At 42.1% G+C, this 26,410-nt stretch overlaps 2 protein-coding genes and 5 non-coding genes across 11 annotated transcripts; all 7 read left to right on the forward strand.

Moving 5' to 3' along the window:
- The first annotated feature begins 1,056 nt into the window (after nt 1-1,056).
- LOC146713772 (endothelin receptor type B-like) lies at nt 1,057-10,617 on the forward strand. The gene is made up of 8 exons (XM_085450251.1): nt 1,057-1,224; nt 2,149-2,948; nt 3,538-3,665; nt 5,244-5,445; nt 8,104-8,256; nt 8,335-8,471; nt 8,559-8,667; nt 9,348-10,617. The coding sequence occupies exons 2-8, from the start codon at nt 2,439-2,441 to the stop codon at nt 9,444-9,446; spliced, it is 1,338 nt and encodes a 445-aa protein (XP_085306377.1). The 5' UTR covers nt 1,057-1,224; nt 2,149-2,438; the 3' UTR covers nt 9,447-10,617.
- A 572-nt stretch (nt 10,618-11,189) lies between these two features.
- Nucleotides 11,190-20,724, forward strand: LOC146713773 (transmembrane protein 184C-like). 5 transcript variants are annotated; one of them, XM_085450272.1, is made up of 12 exons: nt 11,190-11,212; nt 12,496-12,653; nt 12,933-13,063; nt 13,874-13,910; nt 14,074-14,279; nt 14,362-14,436; nt 15,225-15,318; nt 15,697-15,809; nt 15,908-16,007; nt 16,883-16,960; nt 17,132-17,225; nt 20,076-20,724. In XM_085450272.1, the coding sequence occupies exons 2-12, from the start codon at nt 12,537-12,539 to the stop codon at nt 20,348-20,350; spliced, it is 1,320 nt and encodes a 439-aa protein (XP_085306398.1). In that variant the 5' UTR covers nt 11,190-11,212; nt 12,496-12,536; the 3' UTR covers nt 20,351-20,724. The 5 variants fall into 5 exon arrangements, with proteins under 5 accessions (XP_085306398.1, XP_085306385.1, XP_085306394.1 ...); XM_085450259.1 differs by lacking the exon at nt 11,190-11,212 and adding an exon at nt 11,219-11,556; XM_085450268.1 differs by lacking the exon at nt 11,190-11,212 and adding an exon at nt 11,219-11,498.
- A 735-nt stretch (nt 20,725-21,459) lies between these two features.
- Nucleotides 21,460-21,532, forward strand: trnaa-agc (transfer RNA alanine (anticodon AGC)). Its single transcript has one exon. It is a non-coding gene; the product is annotated as a tRNA-Ala (tRNA).
- A 1,058-nt stretch (nt 21,533-22,590) lies between these two features.
- Nucleotides 22,591-22,672, forward strand: trnas-gcu (transfer RNA serine (anticodon GCU)). Its single transcript has one exon. It is a non-coding gene; the product is annotated as a tRNA-Ser (tRNA).
- A 637-nt stretch (nt 22,673-23,309) lies between these two features.
- trnaa-cgc (transfer RNA alanine (anticodon CGC)) lies at nt 23,310-23,382 on the forward strand. The gene has a single exon. It is a non-coding gene; the product is annotated as a tRNA-Ala (tRNA).
- Nucleotides 23,383-24,440: 1,058 nt separating this feature from the next.
- trnas-gcu (transfer RNA serine (anticodon GCU)) lies at nt 24,441-24,522 on the forward strand. The gene has a single exon. It is a non-coding gene; the product is annotated as a tRNA-Ser (tRNA).
- A 1,778-nt stretch (nt 24,523-26,300) lies between these two features.
- On the forward strand, nt 26,301-26,382 carry trnas-gcu (transfer RNA serine (anticodon GCU)). The gene has a single exon. It is a non-coding gene; the product is annotated as a tRNA-Ser (tRNA).
- The last annotated feature ends 28 nt before the right edge of the window (nt 26,383-26,410 follow it).

Consider the following 26,410-nt stretch of genomic DNA (forward strand, 5'->3'; position numbering starts at 1 on the left):
TGCTGGACTGGACTATGTTAAACAGCACTGTCCCTTTTAAATACATAAATTCTTCTATTTTGTGCTTTATTTATTGGATCTTTGGTTTATAGCAATCACTTTGGCCAGGTCTCCCTTGTGAAAGAGATTTGAGATTAATGGTACTTCCTGATTAAAAAATCTATTCCATTTTTATTAAAATCATAAATAGGAACTCTTTTGTCCACTGAGTGTTTCCTCGGTTAATAATATTTCAGCTGTGTGCTTATCATGTCTGGACGTCAGTAGAGATCCATGGTCACCCTGATTGGTGCCTTACAGAAACCAGGCTTGAACTTTTGGTGACAGTTTTGTAAGGTGCAGAATTAGGCATGTGTTGATTCATTTGGGCATTTGTGTAGCAATTTTCTGGTCTATCTGTATTTATAACTGTAGGTGGAAACAATGGGAACAAAGGTGCAGGGAAGGTTCAAATCCAGGACAGCTGCACCGCTTTCTTCTAAATTCACGTGTGCAGTCTGAGCACTGAGCTGAATAATTTCCATTTAATAAATCAGTTAATTAATTTGTGACCACCATGACTGTTCAAGCTTTGAGTTAAACACAGTTTACTTTGTGTTTCTCACTCATAAAAATAAAAAACTCTGTAAACTGTCCTGATATGTTTTCAGCACGTTCCTGTGATGGCTGTGAAGACTGGGGCTGGAGTGGAGCTTTGTTGAATTACTGTTTGAATCAGTCAGTAAAACGAGTTCAGGGATTAACGCTGTAACAGTAATAAACCGACTCTGGAGTCTGGAATCGCTCGTGTTCAAACACTCGTGACGCAGTCGTAAATTTTTACAGCTTCAATTTCCACAACATTGTTTTATCAACAAGCTCTCAAGTGGGAAATCTGGCTCGGTTTCAGTTACGCTCACTGACGGTAAAAGACTTCGTGTCTTCTTTATGAGATGTTCCACTGAGACCTGAAAAGAAGAGAGGAGGGGAGGAGGACAGCAAGTGAACAGGGAGACGAGAAGGAAGGAAGGAGGGAGGGAGGAGGGGGACGCCCGAGCATTTACAGCAATCAGAGTGAGAGAGAGATAAAGAGGGAGCGAGGAAGTGAAAACTGAACTCAGTTTGATTTTAGTCAGTTTAGTCTGGACTGAGCAGAAGGAACTAATCTTCTTCTTCTTCTTCGTTGACTTTGGAAGGATTTATTTTAAGAGGAAGTGACAGACAAAGACAGAAAAACTCAAACAGGTGAGATTTTTAAACTTCTTTTCATATTTCATACATTTATACAGACGTAAATTTGAATTGTGAGCCAGCAGTGCATTCTGACGAGTTCACACCTCTGATCTGTCTTTAATTTTTTTATGCCTTATTGACACCAGCTGACTGTTCTGTCCTTCAAACACGTCTCTGTTATGTCTGTGGTTTAGGAGTAAAGTGAGAGTTCACTGAGCCCAGTCTGATCTGAGGTGGCCCAAACAAGTAAAACCAGATAAAGTGTCAAGAAGTACATTCTCAAACAATAAAGTTCAATACGTGGTGTGTGTAGTTGTCTGCGTTTATAACTCCAGTGTTTTCCCTGCGGTTTGAAATTTTGTGTGATCTTGTGAATTTCATGAGCCCAGGCAACTAACCACTCATACTAGATTGCATCCTGTCATCTCAGCAGGAATAAATTAAGTTGTTGAATTTCATACAGATACTACATGATTTAATTAGGTTCACCATAAACATTAAATTATTTTGTACAAATTAAAAGTTCCATTTTTGTAAATGTAAAAACCACCAATTTCCTTTTTTGAGTGCAGCAGACTTTAGTCAGCTCCTTACTCCAGTATCCAGATAGGTGAGTTATTAAAAAAATGTAATGCTGTAAAGTTGCTGTAAAACATTTTACCATGGGAGTCTATGGGGCTTTACTCACTGCTGAAGTCAGCCTCAAGAGGACATCAGAAGAACTGGAATTTGCAACTTCACAGGCTTCATTTTCCAGTCCTGGAGGTTGCTCCTTGGAGATTACCTCTGCAAGCCCTGTGAATTATCTCAATGTAGAAATATCTAGCCAAATATTAACATCTTATAGGATTAATATCTTTAAATATACAACTAAAATCCTCAAAAGTGGCCTTTACTAACCAATCACCTGTCACGTTCATTCTACCCTCTCCACAGACCAAAAACAGCAGATTCATCTGAGGACCACGATCACTTTCACGTCCCCTTTCAGCCCAGCTTCACAAAGAGAAACAAAGATTCTGGAGTCCCAGAATTCAGGACTTTTGAACAAGTTTCTGAATCTGAGCAGCCAAACAGGGATCTTCTGGAATCAGTTTTGAAGCTACAGAAAGTTTTAGAAACACTACTACCTCCAGATTTTTCTCTAAATTTGGGAAGTGGTTTAGAAGTAGCAGTCCATAAGAATTTTTGGAGTCGCAGTAGCAGATTCGGTGAAGGGTTCCAGGATGGGACACAGAATTTCCTCCATGCCCTTTGGGTTCATCCTGCTGCTGATTGTCTGGTGTTTGTCATTTATTGATCCAGCTGTCTGCCAACATAACCCCACATCAGAGCCATCTTTCTCAAATCTGGTGATGTCTGATCTGCCAGGCTTCCACAGCACTGACCAACCTCTAGACCCAGGCTCGCATCATTTGCAAAATAATGAGAAGAAGAGTGGTCACGGAAAGCAACACTTCCAAAAGCTGAAGCAACACAAAGAACAACAACTGTCCACCAATACATCTACGGTGGTTAGGTGCTCAGTCAATGTGAAAATGAAAGCAACCTTCAGGTACATCAATGTCGTGCTTTCCTGTTTGATCTTTATTGTGGGAATCATTGGCAACGCCACCCTGCTGAGGATTATCTCCCAAAACAAAAGCATGAGGAATGGACCCAACGCTCTCATAGCCAGCCTCGCCCTCGGGGACCTGATATACATCACAATAGTCATGCCGATCCATGTCTATAAGGTACCGGACTTAAGTTTATATGTATTAATCCTTTTAACACCTCAATAGCTTTCATAATCTACTGACTTGAAAATCCCAAAAGGTAGCATTTAAGAAACATGTGACCTTTAATAGGTTTTTACCTGAAGTCCTGAAGAAAATTTAAGTGCAAGAAGCTCAAAAGAGTAGAAGAGTTAAAAGGCTCTGATCAGATGGTGGGAGAGGTCAACTGTTGGAACGAGGTCTCAGTGGATCTGGGATATCAGCGGGAGTCTGACCTCACAAAGCTTTTAAAATTAGTTCAAAGATTTACTGGAAGCCAAAGAATCTTTTTCTGAAAAGTTGCCAGTTTAGCATGTGGCTAAAATAACATCAAAGCCTAACTCTAATAGTACATTTGACAATATCAGGAGGTTTAATATTTATGACCTGTGTAGCACTAACATGGACAATATGATGGGGAACAAAACCACTTCCTAGCTGAGTGTCTCTATCAGGAAGTTGAGTGTCGTACTGATAACAACCCAAAAATATCCTGCTGATTGTGATTGCTCACACACTGTTTTAAAGCTCTCTCGGTTTGTCCGTGTGTGTGTGTGTGTGTGTGCAGCCCTTGGCGATGAGGTGGCCCTTTGCCGAGAATGACTTTGGGCTGTTCCTCTGCAAGCTGGTCCCCTTTGTGCAGAAAGCTTCAGCCGGCATCACCGTCCTCAGCCTGTGTGCTCTGAGTGTGGACAGGTAATACAAATTTTACTATGCTGATGATCTTCTTGGTGCATTCTCAATCATCCAGGAAAGTAAATCTCCAAAAGTTGATTCTGTTCATCTGGATGTAGCGTTTTGTGGGAGAAACGTTTCGTCACTCATCCAAGTGACTTCTTCAGTCTCAGCTGACTGCAGGTTTCCAATCTTATAAACAATACATTACAATAACTATACATTATTATTACATTTTGAATGATGATTTCATTCATTGAGGGAAAAAAAATCCAAACTTACCTACCTAGTAAAAAAACCACACAAAAAACCCTATTAATCGTCCACCCTTGTTAAATCACAAATTAACTGTGATTATCCAAATATTTTGGAAAGCTCAGTTTAATTTTTACCAGTCACACCCAGGTCTGATTACTGCCAGACCAGCTGAATTAAGAAATCACTTAAATAGAACCTGTCTGATAAAGTCAAGCAGGCAAAAAGATATCAAAAGACAGCACATCATGCTATAGTCTAAAGAGACAGCTGAGAAACAAAGTCAGTGACATCTGTCAATCTGAAAAGGGTTAAAAAGTGATTTCTGAGGGTTTTTGGACTCAACTGGACCACACTGAAGGCAATTATCCACAAACAGAGAAAACTTGGAACATTGACGACTCGTCGAGGAGGTTACAAAATAGTCCAGAACAACATCCAAAGAACTGCAGGCCTCACATGCCTCAGTTAAGGTCAAAGTTTATGATTCAACAATAAAGAAACTGGGCAAAAATGGCATCCATTGGAGAGTCCAGCAGAAAACCCCTGCTGACCAAAAACAACAAAAAGCCTTCTACATTCTAATGATCGCCAAAACCTTTGGGAAAATATTCTGTGACCTGACGAGGCGAAATCTTTTGGAAGGTTTGAGTTACATCTGGCATAAAACTAACTTCACAACTTGCCATAATAGATGGAAACATGAATTCTGCTTTCTACCAGAAAATACTGAATACTAGGAGACAAGTAAACTTGGGTTAAGTGCACCTCAAAAAATAAATAAAAAGAAGAAGAAGGAGAGGTTTTTTGGGGTGGTTTAGTCAAAGTCTGGAGTTAGATTAGATTGAGATGTGTTGACATGACCTTAAACCTTCATGTGACCAAATTAAACCAATTCTAGAAAGAACAGTGGGCCAGAGTTCCTGTACAGTGATTAGAAAGACTCATTGCCAGTTATCTAGCTAATTTTGTTGCCAACGGAGGCCCAACCAGTTATGACGTTTAGGAGGGCTGGGTAGGTTTGGATTACTTTCATCCTTATTAAATTAAATCATCATTTAAAAGCTGAATTTTGCATTTGCTCTGGTATCTTTGTCAAACATTAAAATTGGTTTGATGATGTGAGACATGTAAGTGTGAGAAATATGCAAAAAACTAAGAAATCAGGAGGTTTATCTACTTTCTAAGTGTGAAAATATGAAAAGGAAACAAGATCTGCATCAGATTAGATTTAAATCTGTCATTGTGCTAAAACTATGTGTGAAACTAACATTTATGGAATGAATATTTTTCATGAACATTAACAGAAGACGTATTTTTCAAACTGTTCCATCTTACTTCCAGGTACCGAGCTGTGGCATCCTGGTCACGGGTGCAGGGCACGGGTCTCCCCACGGTAACAGCGGTGGAGATTATGGTGATCTGGGTGCTGTCGGTGGTGCTGGCTGTGCCGGATGCTGTCACCTTCACTATGGTCCCTTCCACATACAACAACCATAGCTTCAATGTCTGCATGTTGTCACACAGGAACACACCCTTCCTGAAAGTGAGTCTGCACTCTGAGAGCTTGCGTATGTGGGCGTGTGTGTGTTTATGGGAACATCTGATAAATATTTAACCCTCAAAACTGACTAGTGGCTGCTACAACAGTTTCTTCACATCCTCCACAGCTCTCACGTGTCTCTTAATAGTATTTTCACCTGTAAGGAAGCTTTTTTAAGTGGTATGTCAAATAGAAAATTGAAGGTAAAACAATAAGAGAATGAGAGAATGAGCTGGTAGGGAGTGGTAAAGATTTATCAATTCTTAGCTATCCCAGTCTGCATGCCAGAGTATCCTTGGGAAACATACTGAACCAGAGGCACCAGTGTGAGTGTTTGCACAAACATTAGACATGGCACTTTGGTACTTTGTGCTACAGTTTAACAGATATCAGGTAAAAGCAAGAAGCCGTGTGTCAGGTTTGATCATGATGCCACTTTAAGATGAATGGTCTCCATGGACGGGAAATAAGTGGCCACTTTCGTCCATTTCCATGGACTCGTGGTTTTTACGTCTCTGGGCGAGGCCTCTTTAACTCAGACGTTTAGGACAACATTTCCTGTTTATGTCTCCAGGTCATGAGTAGCACAAACAAACAGCACAGGCACTTGAATCTGAACCTGGGTCAGCTGACCTGCTATCAGGTGTTGTGTTTGCATCGGTGTTGTGTTTGCATATTAAAACTGAATCTTTGACGTAACAAAGCAGCTGGGTTCAAGTACAAGCTACCAGCTCCAAACACAGATCACAATCATGGTCATAAACAAAAAGCAAAATTTAGAAAGACGAACATGTTCACATGGGCTTATTAAAGGATAGTGTGGGTTTATTTTAACCCAGTTCATTTCCCATTAGTGTGGCTGTGGGCTTGGTCCACTCTAATGTTGCACTCTCCTACATGGAAAAGTTTTGATTCATGATGGTAATGCCAGCTTCCTGCAGCATTCAAGGAACATGGATTAATTAATGAGTCATTTCCAACATGTTTTGGATCAGACACAGAAGGGAGCTGAAATCAAATCACCAGCATATTTATCCACACACACTAATTTGATTTATCAGCCAGCTGGTGTTTGTTGTGCTCCTCCTTTTCCTGAATCTCTGGAAAACAAGTGCAAAATTAGTATAACTAACAGAAAACCAAACACACCCTCGCAAACTGTCAGTCTATTTAATTTCCCATCTCTTCCTCCAACATGTCAATGCACCATGTCAGTGATTGCTGTTTCAACCCCTCCACCTACACCAACATCCAGCTGCCAATTACAGTATGCTGCAGATTTTCAGGAGCCTATCACAGTAGACTTAGGGTGAGAGGTGGTGTACACCTGGACAGGAGGCCAGAACATCATGGTGCCAACACAGAGAGATAGATAACTGTTCACACTCATATGCATACCTACAGCCAATTTGGAATCATCAGTTAACCTACCAAGCACATCTATGTACAGTCAGGAGAGATTTACGCAAGGAGGGGGGGTTAAATTGCTGACATAAAGGTCCCAGCTGAACTCAAATCCAGGATCAATTTTATATAGTATACAGAACCGCAAACAATACCCTTTATAATGTAAGATAAAAAGCCTCAGAGCTGACACATGCCCCCTTGAGGCTCATATGGAGGCCCAAAAGGACAACAGCTATGGGGCCCACGTGTTTTCTTTGGACAAGCCCATAGTGGGTATGTCTATAGAAAACCCAAAGGGGCTAAACTGCTGTCGACTCTGTGTATGTGCACTCATTTGAGGATCACGGGAGATAAACGTGGGTTTGTCCTGCCCACACTGCTGCAGTCTGTGGATTTTACAGACTGTGTGGAGAGTGAAACTGAGGATCCAGATGCAGATGTGTGGAGGCAGTTAGAATTAAACAGAAAAAACCCCCACCTTTATTGGCAAATAAATATTATGCAAAATCCATAAACAAAGTAAAAAAAAAAGGACACATAACTATCAAAATAAAGCAGGAAGTGAAATCTAAATAGCAGCATGCAGAAACAAATTAACGTAATACTAGGAAACTAACAGGAGAGGATGGAACAAATACACCGAGGGTAACTAAACTGTAATACAACCAGAAACTAAGAATGAGACTAAACACTCTAAAGAAAACACATGAAGAAAATTTAAACAAAAAGCAAACTCAGAAACAAGCAGAATACTTAAATAAACAAAACTTGAAAGCCCCCAAACTCAAAAACACTGGGTCAGTGACCCCGGACGAGGCCATGCAGGGGCTCATTTACCCACAGCTACCCATGGTGGGCCAACACGGGCACGTTTATGGGGAACAACCAGACAGTTGCCTGTGAGGAGGGTTTTATGACGGGTAACCATCTGCTGAGAGAAAAAACGAGAGCACAGAGAGATGGGTATAAAACACCTGCAGGATGCTATGTAGTAAAGCTGTTTCAGGTCTGTGCTGCATGTGTCAGCTGTTGGCTCTAGAGCACTGTGATGTGAACCAACAGATTCTAGAAAGTTTTTACATCGAGAAAAAAACCGTGAATACAGGCTAGCATTGAAATATGGTCACTCGTGTCTCCAAAAACAAGACGATGGTGGCCAGGATGTTAAAGCTGAAGTTTCCAAAACCAACATTACTATGTCCATCCTTTATGTACAGTCTGTGGGTGTAATGTGGTTGTCTCTGTGTTTTTCAGCACTACATCGAAGCCAAGGACTGGTGGTTTTTTGGTTTCTACTTCTGCATCCCTCTGGCCTGCTCAGCCATTTTCTACAGCCTCATGACCTGCGAGATGATCCAACACGAGAAAGAAAGTCTGAAGATCTCGCTGACCGAGCACCTCAAGCAGGTGATCACCAACACTGAAAAAAAAGGCTGTTTATCTTTAACACACAAACAAGCTTCTTATGCAAAGTCCTCTCTGCAGCGGAGAGAAGTCGCTAAGGTCGTGTTCTGCCTGGTGTTGATCTTCGCATTGTGCTGGTTTCCTCTCCATCTGGGTCGCCTGCTGAAGAAGATCATCTATGATCGAGACCTCAGTGAGCAGCGATGTGAACTCCTGAAGTAGGCCAACCATCATGCACTGCTGGGAAAACAAAGCTTTTTCTGTTTGTTTTTTTCTGGCTGTTTACACGTGTCTACATTTTCTAGTTTCCTGCTGGTCCTCGACTACATCGGCATCAACATGGCCACCATCAACTCCTGCATCAATCCCATAATCCTCTTCTTTGTGTCCAAGAAGTTCAAAAACTGCTTCAAGGTAAACACTGAACATGGCTGCACTGTGTGAGAGCGAGTTTTTAATCTAGACTGCCAAGAATCTGCTTGTTTCTGTGCCAGCGTAGCATCGCAGCAAGGTCACGGGGTCAAAGGGCGTGAGATAGATATAACAGAGAAACAGAAACTTATCAGATGCTCCCAGAATGGAATTATCTAGAGGACAGAATGAGAGGGGAGATGTATAAACATGGAAAGGTCGTGACCTATGATAGGAGACTTATGGGAAGTTAGTTCTGTAGGGTTAAAGAGGCACTCCACCGAATTAGCACATAAAGGGGTGTGAGTGAGGTCATGTTAACAATCCATTAAATTTTAGCTCACATCCACCAACACCTTCAAGGTCAACTCAACGAATTAATGGTTGAATTAAAGCCTTAACTTAAGAACTATGATCCCTACACGTGTGGTGTGTATGCAACACATACAGGAGAAAATACCCTATAAAGACTTAAAATATCATGCCACATTTGACCACTGACCTCCTCTTCAAGGTCAATAGATTGATCTGAAGGTCAAGCTGATGATAATGCTATATCAGGATACTAAAGGTGCTGAGGTGGTTCTCTGCTCTTTCAACAATGTGTCTCCTGTGAGTCGCTGAAAGAGGTACGCCTTTAACCTGACTCCCCTCTGTCTGTCTGTCTGTCTGTCTCTCTGCAGTCCTGTCTGTGCTGCTGGTGTTACTCTGGCTCTCTCTCTAACAGCATGCTGCCTCTCCACCATGGGACGAGCCTGCAGTACAAACACACTGACCACTGAGCGAGCAGGACACTCGCCTGCATCTGCAGCTCTGAGCGCTGAACCAGCAGCCACACAGAGACACTGACTGTGTGTGAAATACAGCACAGAGTACACCAGCGCTTTCATGTGTAGTCTTTACCTTTATTAGTGCATTTATTCAATTCTGTATTATATTATGTGTATTATATGTGATATAGTTATACTATGTGTCAGACCTTATAGCTGCAGTGTAGTGACGTTTAAATGTTTAGTGACAAGTTCGAGTTCCTTCGAAAAAAAGAAAAGAAAAGGTTTTCCTCAAACCCTGAGCTCCGAATTCAACCTCATCCAACATCTTTGGGATGAATTGGAAAGCCAAATGAGCCGGACCTCATCACCCACGGTCTGTGTTGGGCCTCTTGTGGCTAAACAAAGTATTACATTAATTATGATAACGTAAATAATGTGTTTTTGTGCCCTTTAACTTTTACTGCAGATAAGCTGTTAAATGACAGCAAATCTTTGTTTTTACTAAAGAAAAGAAAATTAACAAAATCTTATTTTATCAGATCAATTTGAAATAGCAATATTTTTTCATGATTGAAAAACCATCTAAAACAAGAGAGAATTTCTTGTTTTATTTTCATACTTGATAAAAAAAAATATCTTGTTTTGATATTTTTTTCTGTAGATTTTGAAGTGTGTCCACAAAAACAGTGCATTGTCTCTGAATTAACAGAAACGTTTCATTTTTCTAGATCTTAGATGTGTCTGAGTTGCACGCAGCCATTTTTTCTTTTTTCTTTTATGCATCCTATTTATTGTTGTTTAAACATGTAAAATAATATTCAGTTAGTGCAAACAGAAACAATTGTGATGTCAAATGGTACAATAGCGTCCTCTAGAGGCTGAAATTTTGCATCACATCGCACAAAATCAAACGTCACACGTGATGGTAAATGCAAACGTCAGGGTCTTTCTGCTTTCGCAGCTGAAGCTGAAATTTAAATGAAGTGAAATATAAAACCTGTGTGTGCTGTGGAGCAGCGATCAGACCAACAATCTGACTTCCACCAAAGTCTCTAAACATGTCAGCACATGGACTGAAGTTACTAGTGTTGAACTATTCATCTGTTTTATATCTATACTTACTGTGACTTGTTTAATAAGTATTACACGTGTTTGTTAATAAAAGTATATTCTCCACATGCTCATGAAGCTCTGCTTTGCTTTTTATATGTGTGTGTGAGTGCTAAATGTCTGATTTTTTTCCAGTGCACTGCAGTTAAGAGCTTCTGTAAATGCACTCAGTCCTTTGGTTCCCAGATAGGGCTTTCAGAGGGACACGCATCATGCTGTCAGCTCTGTGAGGCAATTTTATTTTACATATTTCAAATTATATATTGAAATTTTACAAAAATATTTAATCTGACTCTCATACATTTTCTTTGTCTCATAACTTTATTGTTTTCAGATACTTTTATTATTTTACTCTGCTACTTTGTAACCTAGTTTTTAATTTCATAATATGTCTCATAGTTTGAATTAGTTGATTCATCATTCTGACTTTTAATCTCATAATTGTAATTTAGCATTTTGATTTTTTTTCTGCATTATTACTAATAATGTTTACAATATTGTTTAAGTCTAAAAATATTTTAAGAAATATTTTTTTATTGGCGTCAACGAGCTTCCATACATACGAAAAACATGTCCTTGAGCAGAGGTAATTTAATTTGAAAGTTCACGCCCTGTTTGTGGCGCTTTTCCGCTGACCACGTGACTGACGGACAGCGGGGAGCTGGGTGAGGTCCCAGCCTATGACGTGGGCGCGTAAACACGGGAAAGGGCGAACACGGACATCGGTGTGTGTGGTCGATCGATCCGGATCAGTCCGGTGGTCTGACAGTGATCTGGGGTCTACTGAAAACATCAAAGGGGATCAGCTGGGCTTCATTTTGCAGCGTGTGGTTGGGCGGAGGAAGGATGCGTTGCCTGGTAACAGAGAACGGAGTGAGGATGAAAGCAGGCCAACCGTCGCTCTGAGTGAACGTCTTCCGCCGTAACGGTCCACATTTTCTTCTTTTAACAGTTCGGTTTAAATCTATTGTATCGAACCAGCAGCTTTTTAACTGATCAGCGGATAAAGGTGGTGATGCCTGAAGAATACACCGTGTACTGACCTCATTACACGCTGGGCATTTAAGATTTTTACGACATTTTAAAGCTGTAATACGCCTTTAAGAGGCTACATGAGGGATGCTTTAACCCCAACGGTCATTTTAACACGTTTAAGGCTAATATACCTAATTAATATGGATGGATACAGTGGTGGTTCCTAAAGCCCTTAAGATATTAAACTTATGTGTTTTTTGGTATAATAGGGATCACATAGTGCACTGTTTACCAAAATATTACCCACAGATTTCAGTTTATTTGAGTTTTAGTGCTATAAATCAGTCTAACTTCAAGAGTAGGACCCATAAATAATTACTTTTTACTTATTTAAACATAAGCTAGATTTTTTAAAATGTATTCTATCAGTTCTAATTTGGCAAAATCCAAACTTTGTATGCAGTTAGTGGAGATTTTAAGTCCAAGGTTGCGTTTTACAAAGTTTTATTGATATTTTATTGGCTTTTACTGACAGAATAAATAAATATAAGGCAGTTTTCTCCGCTCAACACTAGTGTCATACTTTAGTTTGTTTATGGGCTAATTAACAGGTGTTTTAAATACTAAAAACTCCAATTTGAAAGATTGTGTGGAGGGTTTTTCACAGAGATATTCTCCAGAAATGTCTGTTTATCTGGTTGGAATCAGTGCCAGCTTGCAGAGTGTTAAGTTGTTAAGTAAGCACAAGTCAAATTACACATCCTTTTGTCATTATTAATCCAGACAAATGCCATCATAAAGTAAATCTGTGCTCTTTTTGTGCAGTTTGCTAAGATTTTTATGCAATCATTTGCTCAAAATTGTGATTTTCAGGTCAAATAAAGAGTGTGTAATGAAATGAACGGGTTAATTACACATGCTGCAGCAATTTTAATTGTCCGCCTTAACAACCTGCCTGTGGTCTGTGGTTTAGGATGTGTGCCTGTAGTCTGCGTTGAGGGTGAAGCTGCCGTCATGCCGTGTACATGTGCAGAGTGGAGGAGGTGGATCCGCCCGCTGGTTCTGGTGCTTTATGCCCTCCTGCTGGTCGCTGTGCTGCCGCTCTGCATCTGGGAGCTGCAGAAGGACAAAGTACTGACACCTCCACCTGTGCTCATCTGTGGACCAAACATAGTCGCATGATCTCGTAGCCCCCTGTTCATGCTGTAATAAGCAGACTGTATATAAAAGATGGACTCATCTTTAGTAGTTTATCTGTTTTTTATCTTTAATGTATAAAAAGGGTGGAGTTTTATTTATGCAGTGTTCTCACTGCACAAAAAAACACAACAGTCCTGCAGTGACTAACTGTGATGTTGCAGGAAGGATGTTGGATACACTTTAAAGCCTGCGGTCTGTGTCTGCGTGCAGGTCGGCACTCACAGTAAAGCCTGGTTCATCGCTGGCATCTTTGTGTTTCTGACCATCCCGATCTCGCTGTGGGGGATCCTGCAGCACATGGTGCACTACACACAGCCTGAGCTGCAGAAGCCCATCATCAGGTAAACACACACACACACACATGCACTTCAGTTCTGTCTTCAAACACTCTAAATATCTCCACAGATACACTGAAGCAGGTCTGACAGAGTCTGACTTTAGGACTGTTGTATTTGACGTCAGCAACGAGGCGTCAGGTGTAAAAATGAAATAAGCTGCAGATTTCAAGCTGGATGCTGAAGTTGAAGGAAAAAGCAGAAAGTGGGTATTTTGTGCCTAAAAGCCTACTCTTGTTGGTAGCTATTAAATTTAATCTAATTTGAAAAGTCTAAAATTAGCTTCAGCAGTGAAGCTCTGAGGATGTTTTCCTCCATCTGTTATGCTGGGAACACTTCAGAAAGGCCAATGTGAGCAGCAGGGATGATTACAGCAAGATAAACCTGCCTCAGCATTTGATTTTTAATTAAAACAAACTTGGAACATTTATGAGTCTACCTTTCAAAATAAAAGTCTAAATCCAAATGTATCAGTAGATGTGAAATTGTTAGAATTACTTACTCCACACTATATTAAGATTTTTTTAGTCAAACAGGAGTTTGAAAAAAAATGATAAGAACAACTCTGAGCAGAGCTGCTGGTCTCCAGAGCTTGCAGTGGTTGGACTATGTGGCATAACTTACACAGACTGCATATAAACGTTGGATGTAGCCACTTTGACTTCACCCACTATTTTTTAATCTCTTGTTCTGAAGCGTTAACTTTAGCATTATGGTTGTTGCCATGTTGTTTTTGGGACTATAAGTGGCTGTGTGATGTTTAGTGGAGTGCTAACTTATGAGCTAAAGTTAGCTTGCTCTGTCTCTTTTCAACAGGATACTGTGGATGGTGCCGATCTACAGTTTGGACAGTGTGAGTCATTGTTACACACAAACGAACACAGACATCCAGCGACACAGACCCTTCAGTATTTTCTTCCTTTGCCGTGTTTATAACTCTTTTACACTTAATGAAATTCATCAAATTCTTTCCCTCATGTGACCTTTATGATTTCTGCTTGTTGAACGTCTTTCAGTGGCTGGCCCTGCGATATCCCAACCTGGCCATCTATGTGGACACGTGCAGGGAGTGCTACGAGGCCTACGTCATTTACAACTTCCTGGTTTTCCTGCTGAACTTCCTGAGTAACCAGTACCCCAGCCTGGTGCTCATGCTGGAGGTCCAGCAGCAGCAGCCACATCTGCCCCCGCTGTGCTGCTGCCCACCATGGCCCATGGGAGAGTAAGAAGAAGGGAGGTCACAGAGAGGGAGTTCAAAGTGTGTGATGAATGGATGCATGTTAAGTTTTTTCTCTCTCTGTCAGGGTGCTGCTGTTCAGGTGTAAGCTGGGAGTCCTGCAGTACACTGTGGTCAGACCAGTTACCACAGTGATAGCGCTGTGAGTTTTGTGCTATAACTGTAATGTTTTATAGCCTAATGTTTGTAACTGTAGCAGTAATACTTGATGTTGATTCCAGCTATTGGCTGTAGTCTTTCTGTTAGCTGTTGAAATATATCTATTTTTTCCAACATGATTAGTAATGCAGGATGAAACCTCTCCTTGTGTTTAGTGTGATAATTCAATCACTGCTAACCTACTTAGAGCAGCCGTGGCCCATTTTATCACCTAAAACTCTCCTGTGGTCCAAACAGACCTTTACTCAGAGCTGTGCTCATCACATGAGCCTAACAGAAAGTATTTTCTTTACTGCGTTTTCACTGATCTTCTGCTTGTTAAGGCTGTACAGAATCCTGCTGTTAGCAACCATGACATTTTTATTCAAACCTCATTCAACAGTTTTGATTTATAAGTGAAACAAAATGTTTTCATTATATATTATTTTATAAACATCACTGTCTTGATATTTTTACTTGAACTAGAAAATAATGTTCAAAATCAGTAATATTTAAAAAAAAAACAGAATGAAAATCACCTCTGACTTGACTGAAAATGAAAATAAAAGCCGTTTTTTCTACTGTAAAAATTTACAGTAACTTGTTTTTCCCACGTATGTATTCACAGCGATATCCACATGGAACAGTAGAGTACTGTACACCATTTTCTTTATTTTTCTACCTCAGTTTGGGAAAGTGTAGATGTTTTCATATGTTTTGTAATCTGAGAGCAAACTGAAAAAACAGTGAAGTTTGTGACCTGCTAAAGTGACTGATTGCTTTTGTGTGCAGCATCTGTCAGCTCTGTGGGGTTTATGATGAAGCAAACTTCAGCTTCAGAAACGCCTGGTCCTACCTGGTCATAATCAACAACATATCACAGCTGGTAAAGACTCAGCGTCATCATCACAGAGCAGCAGTTTCGCATTCCCAGTGTGTCAAATACACCTGTTTCTGGTTGTTAGCACACCTGGTTACATCTGGATTATTGTGGGGTTTTTTGTATTTGAACATCTGGTATGAGACTGCATTACATCAGAGCATGTAGTACAAACATTAGCCCCCAGCCCGAAACTTACCTGAACCCTGTTTAACCTTTACACAGTTTTTTTTAAGCCAGTATCCTTCAGAAAAAGTGAAAACTGATCGCTGAGGCTTTTTTTTTTAGGTTATCTCAGTTAATACTAAATTTAAAATCTATGATTTCTGTGAACAAGAGATCAAGTAAAATTCCAAAATTATATTTTTGTTTCTTTATCTGCAGTTTGCCATGTATTGTCTGGTGTTGCTCTATCGAGCTCTCAGGGAGGAGCTGATGCCCATCAGGCCTGTGGGGAAGTTCCTCTGTGTCAAACTGGTCGTGTTCGTCTCCTTCTGGTAAGAATGGGAGTGTGATTGTAATAGCTTTGGGTTTTGAGCCGTTTCATTTTTCCCTTTAAACACATGCAGTGCTGATACATTCATTTTGTCTCCAGGCAGGCGGTTTTAATAGCACTGCTGGTGAAGGTTGGTGTGATCTCTGACAAACACACCTGGGACTGGGACAGCGTGGAGGCCGTGGCTACTGGTCTGCAGGTACAGATCATACTGCTGCATCAGTCAGCTGACCTTTGATTTATTTGTCTTCATGTTTAGATAACAGGTGAGATTTCCTGGACTTTTAGCAGAGATTAAAATTTAGCAACATTCAGCTTTCTGTACAGATTAGAAGACAAATGAACTAAAAACAGTAAAAGCGATGAAAATAAATGCCACAGTGTTCAGATAAAGCATGAAAACTGAGTAGCAGAATAAAAAGAGGACTTTAATGACACTTGCTGATGGGTGCTGCAGAAAAACTGGCAAGAAACCAACAATAGCCCAAACATCAAGGAGTTGAACTAAAAATGCAAAAAATGAAGTATCACACCAAAAACAGAAGCAAAGTCACAAAATAATATGGAGAATTAGGTGAAATGAAGTACTGTAAACATCATTAGTGTGATATTAGGATCACACTCAGCAGCAGTGCAGTGTTTCCTAAGGCACTTTGTGAAAACAGTAAGGTACACTGAAAACTTTGAGGGTCCAGGAAGAAGAAGAAGAAGACTGAGCAGCAGGGAGGGATTTAAACAGGTACATCCTCAAAATATGACAGAAAAGCTGCCTGATATCAGACAGAACTCTGACTCTCACATCTGGAATCAAACCAACACAAAAGATGATGGAAAAGTAAACCATTCAGTACAAATTTGTATATATTTCTGGTCTTTCTGCATGAATTGATGGAACAGCTAAAATGAAACAGGATGAAACATCAGAAAAACTGACTTCTTAAGGTGAAATGACTGCAAGAGGCACACAAAAACACAAGGCACAAAATAAGGAAATCAATTTTTTTTTAAAACAGTTAAACACATTTTACGCTGCTGTTTCTATTCTGAAAGATAACTGAGTTTTTACTCATATAGGACTTCATCATCTGCATAGAGATGTTTCTGGCTGCCATCGCTCACCACTATACCTTCACCTACAAGCCCTATGTACAGGTAACCTTATCTATCTATCTATCTATCTATCTATCTATCTATCTATCTATCTATCTATCTATCTATCTATCTATCTATCTATCTATCTATCTATCTATCTATCTATCTATCTATCTATCTATCTATCTATCTATCTATCTGTCTATCTGTCTATCTGTTTCTGTCCATCAGGAAGCAGAGGAGGGGTCGTGTTTTGACAGCTTTTTGGCCATGTGGGATTTCTCTGATATCAGAGCTGATGTCAGTGAGCAGGTCCGCCATGTTGGTGAGTGTCTGACTCAGAAATCATCACAGTATGTGGAAATGACACTGAAGCAGTTTGTTGAGGAACACATCAGTGATTGGAAATGGGGCTAAACTGCTTTTGGTGCTACTGTTCTCTCTGTTTTAGATGTTCTTACAGTTTTTCTCAGTTGCTTTGGTGCGTTCCTCAGAACACCATTAACATTTGCACAGCAGTTAGTGCATTTCCCAAAACAATTAGTGCAAACTGCAAAACCTAGTGGATAGCCTGCAAAAGCACGTCACATGCACAGAATTGATTATCCATACCTCAAAAGCAAGTATCCATGTCAATGAAACTGTCAGTGCCATCAAAATGAAAAGTCTTGACACCATCTTTATGAACAAGATAGTCAAATGGCATTGTCATGTTTCCACTATGACAGTTTATAATTTCAGTGTTTCCCATTGCAAAAACAATTGGTGACACCTGAAAATGCTGACGACAGCACTATGGCCTACCTGTACAGCCATCTGAAATGTGCATTTAAGTCACTGTAGATGTTATGGGAGTCTTGGGAGTAACTGAGACACTGAATACGTACGTTTCACATTTCCATTGTGTAGAAGTGTTTGTAATCCTACAGAATTGTGCAAAAGAAAAATATGCTACAGTCACTTGTTCACTGTAGAATACATGTAAACATAAAATCACCCATTTAGTAGAGCTGTGCACTAATGTGAACAATAAACAGCACATGTAACAGTACAGTAAATCATTCTGGCACATCCAGACGTTCCTGTCTGTCTGGCCACATATTTTCATCTACATCACAACAGATGTTATCCCTCGCAATGCAGCGAGGAAAGTATCTCCTGGAGTGGCGAATCCATCCTCTGCAGGACCCTGCTGTGATGTCGTCACATGCTGCATTCATGGCTGCTAGCAGGGCCATTTGCTCATGTGGATGCCGGTCATAAACTTTCCACCTCCAGGCAGAGAAAAACTCCTCTATTGGATTAAGGAATGGGGAATATGGAGGGAGATATTCAACCAGAATTCTGTCATGTGCTGCAAACCACTCTCTGACCTGATGGGAGTGGTGAAAACGGACATTATCCCAGACAACAACATACTTGCTGAGTTGGCCTCCACCTCTCTCATTCTCAGGGACTAGGTCCCTGTAAAGAGTGTCTAAAAATGTCAGGAGATGTTGGGTATTGTATGGACCAAGAAGGGGGACATGGGTGAGGACGCCGTTGTCTGAGATGGCTGCACACATGGTAATATTCCCTCCGCGCTGACCAGGGACTTCAGTGGTTGCCCTCTGTCCGATGCGATTTCTTCCACGCCTTCTGCCTTTGGCCAGATTGAAATCTGCCTCATCAACATATATGAATGTGTGCAGTGTTTCCCTGGCTTCCAGCTCCAGTACACGCTTTAGAGAGAGACAGAAATGCAATGTCACAATATGCCTGTGTACAGTAACAAACAGTAATGCATGCATTTGGTAAAACACATTGTAGAGTATGTGCTGTGGAATTGCAAGTGTACTGCATGAAACTACGAAGTACTGTAAAACAGTTTGCAGTGCAGAACATAGAAGACCAGCTTTACCTGCACATACTGGTGACGGATCTCCTTCACCCTGTCACTGTTTCGTTCAAATGGCACTTTATACAATTGCTTCATGTGGATTTCATTTTTCTTGAGTACTCTGTCAATTGTTGAAATTGAAACAGATTCAATATGGCCAAATACCGTGTAATTCTCTATGACAGCGCTTTGTATGTCTCTCAGCTTTATTGCATTGTTTGCAATGACCATTGCACAAATGGCTTCTTCTTGCTGTGGGGTAAAAAGGGGCCCTCTTCCGCCTCCGCGAGGTTGTCTTACAATCCTATGTGGTGCAGAGTGAACTTTTTGTGAAATTGCAAATACAGTACAGTAACATGTGATGTGTCTGAGATGGCACAGTACAGTACAGTGTATTACTGTTTGCATACCTGTTTTCCCTACGGAATGTTTGAATGATTGAACTGACAGTAGTTCTTCCAATATTGGGTTGCACCCTTCGACCAGCCTCTTCCATGGTGAGGCCGTGATTGACAACATGGTCCACAATTGTAGCCCTTATTTCATTAGGAATCCGCCTATATCTGCCTCTTCTCCCTCTTCCCCTTCCCCTTCCTCCCCGCATCCTCACCCCTCTTCCACGGTGCTGATCTTCCATTTTGTGTCACAGAAGTGTAGATGGTACACACTAGCTCCTGCGCAGTTTATATATGCTTGCCAATTGGGGATTCACAGGATTCATCCATAATTGACAGTGAACAAGTTGTTTGTCATTGGTTACAACTAAACTTTCACACGCCTCCTCATGAGTGACAGCTGTAATTCACCTGAGATCAATTGTTCGATTTCGGAGACATTTCCAGGAAAAATGATACAGAAAGGTATAGGATTTGCTTGACAGATGGCCAATATTTGGCATGTGATAACTAGTTCAACAATTTTGTGTGTGATGACTCAAGCAATGGATGTATGACTATTAGTTTTATTGGGAACGACTATTCAGCATCCATAGGTATGATTACTTTTGACTGACATGACATAAGCAAATGGAAATGTCAGAAAGCAGCAGGGAAATGTATGGAAGCAACTGATTCATGTCCAAAATCATTTGCAGTTTGTTCAGAGAGAGGAGAAATTGCTACTATGATGTGCACAAATGACTGAGTGTTGTGGAGGTTGAACTAATAGTTATGAGAATTTCAATTCTGATCTGAGAAACGCACCAAAGCGACTGAGAAAAACTGTAATTTTGAGTGTAGAAAAAGGGAAAAAAGACACTGCAGCTGTTACATGTTTGTTTCCTCCCTCCCCGCTCAGGTCGGACGTTCCTGGGTCGTCCCAACAAGATGTATTTCGGTGCTGCGGCTCGACCCGAGCACACTGAGCACACCGGCCTCCTCGCAGCCACCTCGCAGGACCCCATCGCCGTGGCAGCCACGTCGATGCCCACCTCCCCTTCATCAAGTGGGCGCTATCAAGGGCTCGGCCACACCACGGCACCCCACTCTATCTCTGCTCCTGCTGGGTTCACGTCCTCGTCTTGGGATGAAGACAGCGAAGGTTCTCCTCCACAGGCGGGTGGAGCCCAATAACAACAGGGACGTACAGCAAAGAGGAGAGAAAGAGACTCTCAGTTTCTGTATTCAAATCTAAAACAAACTATAAACATGAACTCTTCTGAACTTTCTGCACTTACGTTTAAAAAAAAAAAGGAAGCCAAGCATACAAGCATACTGTAACGTTAAAGCCATGTTTGTTGGAAATCTTTGGTATTTAAAAATAACTACTCAGATTTCAATGTCTGAATATGTATTTTGATGTCAAATGATGTAATTTTGATAAATGTATCTGTCGCGTGTGAAGGAAAAGGATTGGAGAGTTTTCAGCAGGTTATTCGAGCTAGCTTTGACTATTTCTTCTAACTTATTATACATAAATAAACAGACTGTGCTATGAGCAATCACAAGTGTAGTCCTGTACCTCTGATAACTCAAAAACATCCCTTAACTATCTGAAGAACAAACATCAGCATAGTAATATGTCTGTGAAGGTTCTCAGTCATCCAGGTCATCGTAGTCAAAGGAGCTTGCTAAGAAAAGCATCTGGACTTCTTTAAGTTGCTTGAAGACATTTCACCTCTCATCGGAGAAGCTTCTTCAGTTCTAAGGTCAAATGGTGGAGAGTCCCAGATTTAAACCTAGTGGGAGTATCCCCCCGCAGAGGGACAAAAGGACCCCCCGATGATCCTCTAATCGGCTGAGCCAAGGTGTGAAACTGGGTGTGGGTCCCAATCAGCCAGCGTTTCGGGTGAGCTCTTTGTGAAACCTGGCCCCACCTTATCATGCGAATTCCTGAGGTCAGATGGCCCAGGATATGAGTGGGCGTTAAGGCGTCTGGGGAGGGAACTCAAAACTGGATTATAGATGCTATCTATAATCCAGTTTTGAGTTCCCTATTATAGATTCTATCTCCTCCAGAAGCAGCTGAAAGGTGCTTCCACAAACGGTGACAGTCTCCCAGCATAATGTGTAGTGCCCAGACTAGAGTTGGTCCTTAATGTCTCGTATGCGCAGTGATTCTACCACGGGGTCTTGTTGTAGTTGGCATGGCCAGAAACCCATGAAGGCGAGGCGTCCTTTTTAGATCCGCCGGAGTTAAAGGTCCATATGACAAGATGAAGCTACAATCCCCAACCGACAAAGGGGAATTAGCTCAAATGGGAGAGCGCTCGCTTAGCATGCGAGAGGTAGCGGGATCGATACCCGCATTCTCCAGTGACCATTTGCACATCCCCGAGCAGCCCCCCAGCAAATTCTGCATCCAATCCATTGGTTTTGTCTCATTATGTCTATGACTTTACTCATTATTCTCACTTTTCAAGGCTTTGTGTCATCACTTCAGGGAAGCATTCAAAGGAAAAGAAAAAGTAATGTTGTCGTGTAAATAAGAATGCTAGGGGTGCTAGACCAATGGCAAAGGAAAAGCCTTATAGTGAGTTCAAGGTGAGCCTTGACACTAAGCATGGAGAAAGGGACTTGTACCAATTGGTATGGCAGAGAGATGAAGCTGGAAAGGATGGACAGCAGTTTAAAGTCATTAAGGGTGGAAATGGTAATGTGCTAACAAGGGAAGGAGTACTTTGAAGGGAAGATGTGGGTGGAGACCAAATAAAGGGGTGATTGTGACACCAGGATAGCAGCAGGTGTGAAAGGCAAGCTTTACAGGACGGTGGTGAGAACTGCTCTGATGTATTGTTTTATGACTGTGGCACGGAGGAAAAGACGAGAGGCCAAGATGGAGTTGTCAGAGTTGAAGATGGTAAGTTTTTTTATGTTGGGAGTGTCCAGGATGGAAAAAGATTAGAACTGACTATGTCAGAGGGACAGCTGGGGTTGAGCGGTTTGGAGACAAAGTTAGACCGGTAAGGCTGCGGTGGTTTGGAAATGTGCAGAGGAGGAAAATAAGATATACTGGGAAAAGGGTGTAAAATATGGAGCTGCTAGGCAGGAGGAAAAGAAAAATACAGAAGAGAAAGTTCATGGATCTAGTTGAGGAGGACATGAAGAGGGTTGCTGTGACAGAGGAGAATGCTAGGGGCAGGGAGAGATGGAGGCAGATGATCCACTCTGGCAACCCCCAAGAAGAACAGGCTCAAAGAAGAAGCCAGCATCACTCCAGGCTTCTACCAAAGTGTTACGCAGCCCCTCGTGGGGGATCTGGAGTAGATTTCCCTGCGTCGATACACTAGCGCTCAGCTCGCATTTTGTCCATCCAGACTACATGGTCACAGAATAAATTCCCAATTCTGCTGGCAAAGAAACTGCAGCCACGAGATGAGGTGGCCGAGAGGTTAAGGCGATGGACTGCTAATCCATTGTGCTCTGCACGCGTGGGTTCGAATCCCATCCTCGTCGAGTCCTCTTTCTACTTATCTTAATGCATGTTGTGAGATTGGCTGCCAAAGTAGGCATGATGCAATGCCTCAGCTCTTCTTTGGCTCAGTACTCCCTATAGTTCACCATGTGGTCTTGTTGCACAGGTCACGTTAAAGAGAATGGTCTGCTAATACAATGGCCAAAAGATACTTTGTTTCCAGAATAGTCAGTACTCCAAACGAACGCATGCGGCTTCCTTTGGCAAATGTTTATTTGCACGTCTCCTCTGAGTACCTTTCAGGTACTGTCAGGTTAACGCTGGCTTTAAACCTCATCAGTGTTTGTCCATCTGAGGTGATTGTCTCCCCTCTTACCTTCACAATACTGGCCGATGGCAGCCAAGAGTCACGCAGCAATGCCCCCAGTCCAGTCTGACATCTCTTTTTCTCCAGAAGCAGCTGAAAGGTGCTTCCACAAACGGTGACAGTCTCCCAGCATAATGTGTAGTGCCCAGACTAGAGTTGGTCCTTAATGTCTCGTATGCGCAGTGATTCTACCACGGGGTCTTGTTGTAGTTGGCATGCCCAGAAACCCATGAAGGCGAGGCGTCCTTTTTAGATCCCCCGGAGTTAAAGGTCCATATGACAAGATGAAGCTACAATCCCCAACCGTCAAAGGGGAATTAGCTCAAATGGGAGAGCGCTCGCTTCGCATGCGAGAGGTAGCGGGATCGATACCCGCATTCTCCAGTGACCCTTTGCACATCCCCGAGATGCCCACCAGCAAATTCTGCATCCAATCCATTGGTTTTGTCTCATTATGTCTATGACTTTACTCATTATACTCACTTTTCAAGGCTTTGTGTCATCACTTCAGGGAAGCATTCAAAGGAAAAGAAAAAGTAATGTTGTCGTGTAAATAAGAATGCTAGGGGTGCTAGACCAATGGCAAAGGAAAAGCCTTATAGTGAGTTCAAGGTGAGCCTTGACACTAAGCATGGAGAAAGGGACTTGTACCAATTGGTATGGCAGAGAGATGAAGCTGGAAAGGATGGACAGCAGTTTAAAGTCATTAAGGGTGGAAATGGTAATGTGCTAACAAGGGAAGGAGTACTTTGAAGGGAAGATGTGGGTGGAGACCAAATAAAGGGGTGATTGTGACACCAGGATAGCAGCAGGTGTGAAAGGCAAGCTTTACAGGACGGTGGTGAGAACTGCTCTGATGTATTGTTTTATGACTGTGGCACGGAGGAAAAGACGAGAGGCCGAGATGGAGTTGTCAGAGTTGAAGATGGTAAGTTTTTTTATGTTGGGAGTGTCCAGGATGGAAAAAGATTAGAACTGACTATGTCAGAGGGACAGCTGGGGTTGAGCGGTTTGGAGACAAAGTTAGACCGGTAAGGCTGCGGTGGTTTGGAAATGTGCAGAGGAGGAAAATAAGATATACTGGGAAAAGGGTGTAAAATATGGAGCTGCTAGGCAGGAGGAAAAGAAAAATACAGAAGAGAAAGTTCATGGATCTAGTTGAGGAGGACATGAAGAGGGTTGCTGTGACAGAGGAGAATGCTAGGGGCAGGGTGAGATGGAGGCAGATGATCCACTCTGGCAACCCCCAAGAAGAACAGGCTCAAAGAAGAAGCCAGCATCACTCCAGGCTTCTACCAAAGTGTTACGCAGCCCCTCGTGGGGGATCTGGAGTAGATTTCCCTGCGTCGATACACTAGCGCTCAGCTCGCATTTTGTCCATCCAGACTACATGGTCACAGAATAAATTCCCAATTCTGCTGGCAAAGAAACTGCAGCCACGAGATGAGGTGGCCGAGAGGTTAAGGCGATGGACTGCTAATCCATTGTGCTCTGCACGCGTGGGTTCGAATCCCATCCTCGTTGAGTCCTCTTTCTACTTATCTTAATGCATGTTGTGAGATTGGCTGCCAAAGTAGGCATGATGCAATGCCTCAGCTCTTCTTTGGCTCAGTACTCCCTATAGTTCACCATGTGGTCTTGTTGCACAGGTCACGTTAAAGAGAATGGTCTGCTAATACAATGGCCAAAAGATAATTTGTTTCCAGAATAGTCAGTGCTCCAAACGAACGCATGTGGCTTCCTTTGGCAAATGTTTATTTGCACGTCTCCTCTGAGTACCTTTCAGGTACTGTCAGGTTAACGCTGGCTTTAAACCTCATCAGTGTTTGTCCATCTGAGGTGATTGTCTCCCCTCTTACCTTCACAATACTGGCCGATGGCAGCCAAGAGTCACGCAGCAATGCCCCCAGTCCAGTCTGACATCTCTTTTTCTCCAGAAGCAGCTGAAAGGTGCTTCCACAAACGGTGACAGTCTCACAGCATAATGTGTAGTGCCCAGACTAGAGTTGGTCCTTAATGTCTCGTATGCGCAGTGATTCTACCACGGGGTCTTGTTGTAGTTGGCATGCCCAGAAACCCATGAAGGCGAGGCGTCCTTTTTAGATCCCCCGGAGTTAAAGGTCCATATGACAAGATGAAGCTACAATCCCCAACCGTCAAAGGGGAATTAGCTCAAATGGGAGAGCGCTCGCTTCGCATGCGAGAGGTAGCGGGATCGATACCCGTATTCTCCAGTGACCCTTTGCACATCCCCGAGATGCCCACCAGCAAATTCTGCATCCAATCCATTGGTTTTGTCTCATTATGTCTATGACTTTACTCATTATACTCACTTTTCAAGGCTTTGTGTCATCACTTCAGGGAAGCATTCAAAGGAAAAGGAAGGAAAAGAAAAAGTAATGTTGTCGTGTAAATAAGAATGCTAGGGGTGCTAGACCAATGGCAAAGGAAAAGCCTTATAGTGAGTTCAAGGTGAGCCTTGACACTAAGCATGGAGAAAGGGACTTGTACCAATTGGTATGGCAGAGAGATGAAGCTGGAAAGGATGGACAGCAGTTTAAAGTCATTAAGGGTGGAAATGGTAATGTGCTAACAAGGGAAGGAGTACTTTGAAGGGAAGATGTGGGTGGAGACCAAATAAAGGGGTGATTGTGACACCAGGATAGCAGCAGGTGTGAAAGGCAAGCTTTACAGGACGGTGGTGAGAACTGCTCTGATGTATTGTTTTATGACTGTGGCACGGAGGAAAAGACGAGAGGCCGAGATGGAGTTGTCAGAGTTGAAGATGGTAAGTTTTTTTATGTTGGGAGTGTCCAGGATGGAAAAAGATTAGAACTGACTATGTCAGAGGGACAGCTGGGGTTGAGCGGTTTGGAGACAAAGTTAGACCGGTAAGGCTGCGGTGGTTTGGAAATGTGCAGAGGAGGAAAATAAGATATACTGGGAAAAGGGTGTAAAATATGGAGCTGCTAGGCAGGAGGAAAAGAAAAATACAGAAGAGAAAGTTCATGAATCTAGTTGAGGAGGACATGAAGAGGGTTGCTGTGACAGAGGAGAATGCTAGGGGCAGGGTGAGATGGAGGCAGATGATCCACTCTGGCAACCCCCAAGAAGAACAGGCTCAAAGAAGAAGCCAGCATCACTCCAGGCTTCTACCAAAGTGTTACGCAGCCCCTCGTGGGGGATCTGGAGTAGATTTCCCTGCGTCGATACACTAGCGCTCAGCTCGCATTTTGTCCATCCAGACTACATGGTCACAGAATAAATTCCCAATTCTGCTGGCAAAGAAACTGCAGCCACGAGATGAGGTGGCCGAGAGGTTAAGGCGATGGACTGCTAATCCATTGTGCTCTGCACGCGTGGGTTCGAATCCCATCCTCGTCGAGTCCTCTTTCTACTTATCTTAATGCAT

This window comes from Copadichromis virginalis, linkage group LG3 (assembly GCF_057382275.1).
Source record: "Copadichromis virginalis isolate Kocher_CV1m ecotype Utaka linkage group LG3, C_Virginalis_male_GT1.1, whole genome shotgun sequence".
NCBI lineage: Eukaryota > Metazoa > Chordata > Actinopteri > Cichliformes > Cichlidae > Copadichromis > Copadichromis virginalis.

Coding starts and splice junctions, on each gene's coding strand:
- LOC146713772 (XM_085450251.1), top strand. CDS start 2,439: ATGGGACACAGAATTTCCTCCATGCCCTTTGGGTTCATCCTGCTGCTG. Junction 8,257..8,334: donor TGACCGAGCACCTCAAGCAG/GTGATCACCAAC, acceptor TCCTCTCTGCAG/CGGAGAGAAGTCGCTAAGGT. Junction 8,668..9,347: donor AGTTCAAAAACTGCTTCAAG/GTAAACACTGAA, acceptor GTCTCTCTGCAG/TCCTGTCTGTGCTGCTGGTG.
- LOC146713773 (XM_085450272.1), top strand. CDS start 12,537: ATGCCGTGTACATGTGCAGAGTGGAGGAGGTGGATCCGCCCGCTGGTT. Junction 15,319..15,696: donor TCAACAACATATCACAGCTG/GTAAAGACTCAG, acceptor CTTTATCTGCAG/TTTGCCATGTATTGTCTGGT. Junction 16,008..16,882: donor CCGTGGCTACTGGTCTGCAG/GTACAGATCATA, acceptor TTACTCATATAG/GACTTCATCATCTGCATAGA.